The 6,809-nt window shown below is 52.0% G+C and overlaps 2 protein-coding genes across 3 annotated transcripts in view; both read left to right on the top strand.

The window, feature by feature from the left end:
• Positions 1-1,040: 1,040 nt before the first annotated feature.
• Positions 1,041-1,549, top strand: LOC128405852 (elongation factor 2-like; the record flags this gene model as incomplete). The annotated part of the gene is made up of 1 exon (XM_053372850.1): positions 1,041-1,549. A coding segment is annotated over one exon (471 nt), but the record flags the coding sequence as incomplete, so codon positions are not given.
• Positions 1,550-6,328: 4,779 nt separating this feature from the next.
• The window catches only part of DAPK3 (death associated protein kinase 3), a 27,661-nt gene continuing 27,180 nt past the window's right edge, over positions 6,329-6,809 (top strand). The window contains exon 1 of one of the 2 annotated variants that reach the window (XM_053372926.1): positions 6,329-6,474. The gene's annotated coding sequence lies outside the window, so the exon portion shown is untranslated. Of the gene's footprint in view, positions 6,475-6,564; positions 6,587-6,809 lie in introns of those variants that run through there. The other variant, XM_053372927.1, reaches the window with a different exon arrangement.

Here is a 6,809-nt window from a genome sequence, read left to right as displayed (position 1 = left end):
ATATATTTATCTGGAACTCTTCCAAGGAAGCAGAATAACAGAGCTTGTTTCTTTCTTAGGCGAGAGGACCGCAAGAACGAGGCTCCAGCGCCTGCTCCCGGGACGAAGATCGACAGAGCACCGTGGCGGTTCCCGGCGGTTCCTGATCCTTGTCTGCCTCACCCTCCCTCCGTTCCCCGTGCGGGCATGGCTCCTTCCTGGCCGTACGTGGCGCAGAAGCAGCAGCCAAGGTTTCCCCCCATTAAGAACACCACCCGAGTCATTCCGGAGCCAGGGGAGACTTTGGCTGCTGCCTCTGTGCCACACCGGTCAGGATGGAGCCCAGACGCCCGCACGGAGGAGTTCAGGGTGGGGCAGTTAATAAGATCAGGTAGGATGAAATGCCCCCTTCCCAGGTCCCCACCCTCCTGCCCCAGACTGGGGCTCGCGTGGCTGGGAGGCAGGTGCCGGCTGATGTCTCCCTTTCTTTTGTAGCAAGGAGAAGGTTCAGCCTGGGAGCCGCCGCATCCCGGGAGGGCCTGGAGCCGAAACAACGGCCTCTCGCCTCACAGGTAAGGGGACAGGGGGGTTTCATTGCTTTGCCGCTCTATGCTTTGCCGCTCGCGATTTGCGGGTTTGGGAGGCGCGTCGGAATGTCACCCCCCTTCAGGATAGCACCTGGGGCAGCCCGCCCTCCTGCCCTCCATCGGTACGCCCCTCGCCAGAAACAGGATTCGAACCCAAGAGCCCTCTGCTCACCTGGGACTCGACTTCCTGCAACGGCTTCTTGAAGCCCCGTCCCTGGTCGTTTGGTCAGTGACAGACCATTCACACATTCAGGGATTCCTTCTTTTTTGCAGGGTAGGGCTGCTGCACCGCTGTGGCTGCTGCTGAAGCCCCCTCCCCGCAAATAATACAGGTAAGAGGAAGAAGGGAGAATTTGCACAGAGCGGGGAGAACACCTTGCTCCAGACTTCCAGACGGACTCTCCTACTTAAAACCAAGGCGTTCCCAAGAGAGCCGGTATCAAAACCACATGGAAGCAGTACAGAAATGGATAAGGCGGAGCTATAGCTGATAAGGAATGCAGTGCTCAAGGTTTGGGCAAGGAGGACAGACCTGGGCTAAAGCGAGTCTTCTTCTCCCACAGGCCACGTCGTGTATGCAACCGCCTGTACATGAAAGCCCGCCCCTTCCCCGACGGCCTGGCCGAGGACATTGACAAAGGAGACGTCTCCGCCCGCCAGGAGCTGAAGACACGGGCCCGTTACCTGGCCGAGAAGTACGAGTGGGACGTCGCCGAGGCCCGCAAGATCTGGTGCTTCGGCCCGGACGGCACTGGCCCCAACATCCTGACGGACATCACCAAGGGGGTGCAGTACCTCAACGAGATCAAGGACAGCGTTGTGGCAGGCTTCCAGTGGGCCACGAAGGAGGTAAGCAAGAGTGGGCGCCCCTCATCGCAGGGCGGCGGGCTGTCTGCGTCCTGCCTTCTTGGAATGGAGCAGAGACTTGCTGCAGTTTCCAAATAATAATTTATTATTTGCACCCCGCCCATCTGGCTGGTTTTCCCCAGCCACTCTTTGCGATAATTAAGAGGTATATACACTTCACTGACGCAGGTGGCGCTGTGGGTTAAACCACAGAGCCTAGGACTTGCCGATCAGAAGGTCGGCGGTTCAAATCCCTGCAACGGGGTGAGCTCCCGTTGCTCGGTCCCTGCTCCTGCCAACCTAGCAGTTCGAAAGCACTAAGTGCAAGTAGATAAATAGGTACCGCTCTGGCGGGAAGGTAAACGGTGTTTCCGTGCGCTGCTCTGGTTTGCCAGAAGCGGCTTAGTCCTGCTGGCCACATGACCCGGAAGCTGTACACCGGCTCCCTCAGCCAATAAAGCGAGATGAGCGCCGCAACCCCAGAGTCGGTCACGACTGGACCTAATGGTCAGGGGTCCCTTTACCTTTTTACACTTCACTGAATAAATAAGTGGACTTGTTTCATGTTTCCTGAAACAATAGGCAAACCAAAACAATGGCTATCCTTTGAAAGTCACACTTCTCTGAATTTAGGAAATCCAGCCCAGCGTATGCCGAAATGTCTAAAGTGGACATTGAAACTAATGGCAGAAAACTGCATTGCTGTGTATTACAGGAAATTGCTTGCAAAACGTGTGTATGAGCAAAATTGCATACCAAAATGCGGGTATTGGGAGAAATTTCCATTAGAATTTTTATAAAATAAGCAAACGCCCCACCACCAGCCTGAAAATCAAACATGGAACTGAATTTGTGATTGGAAAAAATGGGAAATTGACATTTGTCCTTTGACTATGACATTTGACTATGGCCATATGGGGCTTACTAACCTGGGAAGGATAAGGGAAACTGATCCTAAACCTCCCCTGCCTTGCCAAGATACCTCGGGGAGAAGAAAGAGTTAAGGAGTAAATGCACAAATCCTCAATGGATTCCCTAAAATGGTTGGATGGTGCCTTGTACACTGGCAACACCTGCATCCAGGTGTCTTGCTCTGCCTTCCTTTGGACCCCATCAGCAAGTCTTGTCATCTGGGTAGCGCAGGACCCCCACATACACTGCCCAGGCTTACGCCCTGGGGTGGTCACTTGGGTGCTGCTGACAGTGGTTTGACTTTACCCCCTGGAGGTGCACTCCATTGTTTTTCACAGAGGTCACATGTTCCTCTCTGAAGAGGAAGCCCTGCCCTGCTAATATCTGCCAGCTTAATAATAATAATAATAATAATAATAATTTATTATTTATACCCCGCCCATCTGGCTGGGCCTCCCCAGCCACTCTGGGCGGCTTCCATAAAAACCAAAAATACAGTAAAATATCACACGTTAAAAACTTCCCTGAACAGGGCTGCCTTAAGATGTCTTCTGAATGTCAGGTAGTTGTTTATCACTTTGACATCTGCTGGAAGGGCGTTCCACAGGGCGGGCGCCACTACTGAGAAGGCCCTCTGCCTGGTTCCCTGTAGCTTTGCTTCTCGCAATGAGGGAACCGCCAGAAGGCCCTCGGCGCTGGACCTCAGCGTCCGGGCAGAACGATAGGGGTGGAGACACTCCTTCAGGTATACTGGACTGAGGCCGTTTAGGGCTTTAAAGGTCAGCACCAACACTTTGAATTGTGCTCGGAAACGTACTGGGAGCCAATGTAGGTCTTTCAAGACCGGTGTTATATGGTCTTGGCGGCCGCTCCCAGTCACCAGTCTAGCTGCCGCATTCTGGATTAGTTGTAGTTTCCGAGTCACCTTCAAAGGTAGCCCCACGTAGAGCGCATTGCAGTAGTCCAAGCAGGAGATAACCAGAGCACGCACCACTCTGGTGAGACAGTCTGCGGGCAGGGAGGGTCTCATCCTGCGTATCAGATGGAGCTGATAGACAGCTGCCCTGGACACAGAATTGACCTGCGCCTCCTTGGACAGCTGTGAGTCCAAAATGACTCCCAGGCTGCGCACCTGGTCCTTCAGGGGCACAGTTACCCCATTCAGGACCAGGGAATCCTCCACACCTGCCCGCCTCCTGTCCCCCAAAAACAGTACTTCTGTCTTGTCAGGATTCAACCTCAATGGCTCTTAAGGTAGACTCAGCCTGAAGTTTGTGTTTGGGGAGGCTCATGTTAGATATATTCAGGTGGGGAATCTGGGGTCCGGATCTTTACTACCTGGCCCCACCGAGTGGGTGAACGGTGCTGGCTGTATGGGGCCAGGTATGGATTTTAAATAAAAGGACACATGTAAAAACATGCTGATTCCCGAACTGTCCGTGGGCCGGATTTAGAAGGCGATTGGGCCGGATCTGGCCCCCGGGCCTTAGGTTGCCTACGCCTGCTCAAGAGTCTCCTCCAGCAGCATAATTCAAAAGCATCAATTCTTCAGCCATCAGCCTTCTTTGTGGTCCAGCTCTCACTTCCATACATCACTACTGGGAAAACCATAGCTTTAACTAGACGGACCTTTGTTGGCAAGGTGACGTCTTGACTTCTCAAGATGCTGTCTAGGCCTGTCATTGCCCTTCTCCCAAGGAGCAGGCGTCTTTTAATTTCATGACTGCTGTCACCATCTGCAGTGATCATGGAGCCCAAGAAAGTCAAATCTCTCACTGCCTCCATTTCTTCCCCTTCTATTTGCCAGGAGGTGATGGGACCAGTGGCCATGGTCTTCGGTTTTTTTATGTTGAGCTTCAGACCATATTTTGTACTCTCCTCTTTCACCCTCATTAAAAGGTTCTTTAATTCCTCCTCACTTTCTGCCATCAGTGTTGTGTCATCTGCATATCTGAGGTTGTTGATATTTCTTCCGGCAATCTTAATTCCAGTTTGAGTTTCATCCAGCCCAGCCTTTCACATGATGAATTCTGCATATAAGTTAAATAAGCAGGGAGACATTATACAGCCTTGTCGTACTCCTTTCCCAATTTTGAACCAATCAGTTGTTCCATATCCAGTTCTAACTGTAGCTTCTTGTCCCACATAGATTTCTCAGGAGACAGATGAGGTGATCAGGCACTCCCATTTCCTTAAGAACTTGCCATAGTTTGCTGTGGTCGACACAGTCAAAGGCTTTTGCATAGTCAATGAAGCAGAAGTAGATGTCTTTCTGGAACTCTCTAGCTTTCTCCATAATCCAGCGCATGTTTGCAATTTGGTCTCTGGTTCCTCTGCCCCTTCGAAATTATGTATGCATACAATATATATATTGCTGTAAGTTGCTTGGATACCTTTGGGTCACAAGCGACTGGTAAATTTAATCAATGATTATGCTGATGATAACGATCAGTCCACATGGGATTTTCGACAGAGCGGAACAAAGATGAGTGACAGAATCATAGAGTTGGAAGAGACCCCGTGGGGTCATCCAGCCCAACCCCCTGCAATGCAGGAATCTTTTGCCCACTGTGAGGCTGGAACCCACGACTCTGAGATTAAGACTCTCATGTTCTACCGATTCAGCTTATCCCCCCCCCAAAAAAGTGGGGTGTGTGGCGTTGCATTATCCATTAGATTCACATCCTGCCTTTCCTCTCAAATTATTTTTTAATTGTGGCTACTTGGTGGGCCTCTTATATGCACTCTGCACATGCCCAGAGGGCCTCCCTGACCATATTGCTGTTCGTCCACTAAAACCGAGCCTAGCCACTACAAAACCCTCTCCTAAGGTTAGTAGTCGTTTAGTCGTTTAGTTGTGTCCGCCTCTTCGTGACCCCCTGGACCAGAGCACGCCAGGCCCTCCTGTCTTCCACTGCCTCCCCCAGTTTGGTCAAACTCATGCTGGTAGCTTCGAGAACACTGTCCCACCATCTTGTCCTCTGTCGTCCCCTTCTCCTTGTGCCCTCCATCTTTCCCAACATCAGGGTCTTTTCCAGGGAGTCTTCTCTTCTCCTGAGGTGGCCAAAGTCTTGGAGCCTCAGCTTCAGGATCTGTCCTTCCAGTGAGCACTCGGGGCTGATTTCCTTCCGAATGGAGAGGTTGGATCTTCTTGCAGTCCATGGGACTCTCAAGAGTCTCCTCCAGCACCAGAATTCAAAAGCATCCATTCTTCGGCGATCAGCCTTCTTTATGGTCCAGCTCTCACTTCCATACATCACTACTGGGAAAACCATAGCTTGAACTATACAGATCTTTGTTGGCAAGGTGATGTCTCTGCTTTTTAAGACGCTGTCTAGGCCTGTCATTGCCCTTCTCCCAAGAAGCAGGCGTCTTTTAATTTCGTGGCTGCTGTCACCATCTGCAGTGATCATGGAGCCCAAGAAAGTGAAATCTCTCACTGCCTCCATTTCTTCCCCTTCTATTTGCCAGGAGGTGATGGGACCAGTGGCCATGATCTTCGTTTTTTTGATGTTGAGCTTCAGACCATATTTTGCGCTCTCCTCTTTCACCCTCATTAAAAGGTTCTTTAATTCCTCCTCACTTTCTGCCATCAAATTGTGTCATCTGCATATCTGAGGTTGTTGATATTTCTTCCGGCAATCTTAATTCCAGTTTGGGTTTCATCCAGCCCAGCCTTTCGCATGATGAATTCTGCATATAAGTTAAATAAGCAGGGAGACATTATACAGCCTTGCCGTACTCCTTTCCCAATTTTGAACCAATCAGCTGTTCCATATCCAGTTCTAACTGTAGCTTCTTGTCCCACATAGAGATTTCTCAGGAGACAGATGAGGTGATCAGGCACTCCCATTTCTTTAAGAACTTGCATGCAGCAAAAAAGCCAAATCTGCAAGGAGCTTGCTGCTGCTGCGCCCCTGAAAGGCCGGCCCGGCTGCCTTGCTGGCTGAATGAATGACGTCACCGCCTGCCCGGGGATGCGGGGGAGGCGCCGGAGCCCGGGACTGTGACGTCACCTCCGCGCTTTAGCCAATGGGGAGAGCCGCTGCGGCCAGTGTTGGAATGCGGGCGGACGCGGCGCCTTGTCTCTCGCTGCCTCTCTCGGGGACGCGCCTTCCTCGCCTCCCGGGCGCGCTCTCGCCCTCCTAAGGTGGGCGATGGGGTGTGGGGGGCTTGGGGGGGAGGCTGCACTCTTTTGCAGGAGGATATTTTGCTTTTTGATGCCATTAAATGGGGGTTTGGCAGTGGAAATCGCCAAAGAGGTGCTTTTGTTTGGGGGGGGCCCTAGATTTATTGAAAAGGGGGCGGGGGGCAGATATGGGGGGCTCTGAGACGCGTGGGGTTTGAGGCTGGGGGAGGGGGGGTTGCTCGGGGGAAAAGGCTTTGTTAGGGAGGCAGGGGAGGGGGAGGGGGAGTTTCCAGAAATATAGGGTTGGGGTTCCCCCCCCCACCTTAGGGTTAGGTGGGGAGGAAATGTGGGGCTGG

Source organism: Podarcis raffonei, chromosome 18, assembly GCF_027172205.1.
Source record: "Podarcis raffonei isolate rPodRaf1 chromosome 18, rPodRaf1.pri, whole genome shotgun sequence".
In the NCBI taxonomy this organism is placed as follows: Eukaryota; Metazoa; Chordata; class Lepidosauria; order Squamata; family Lacertidae; genus Podarcis; species Podarcis raffonei.
This window is presented reverse-complemented; position numbering and strand designations above follow the sequence as displayed.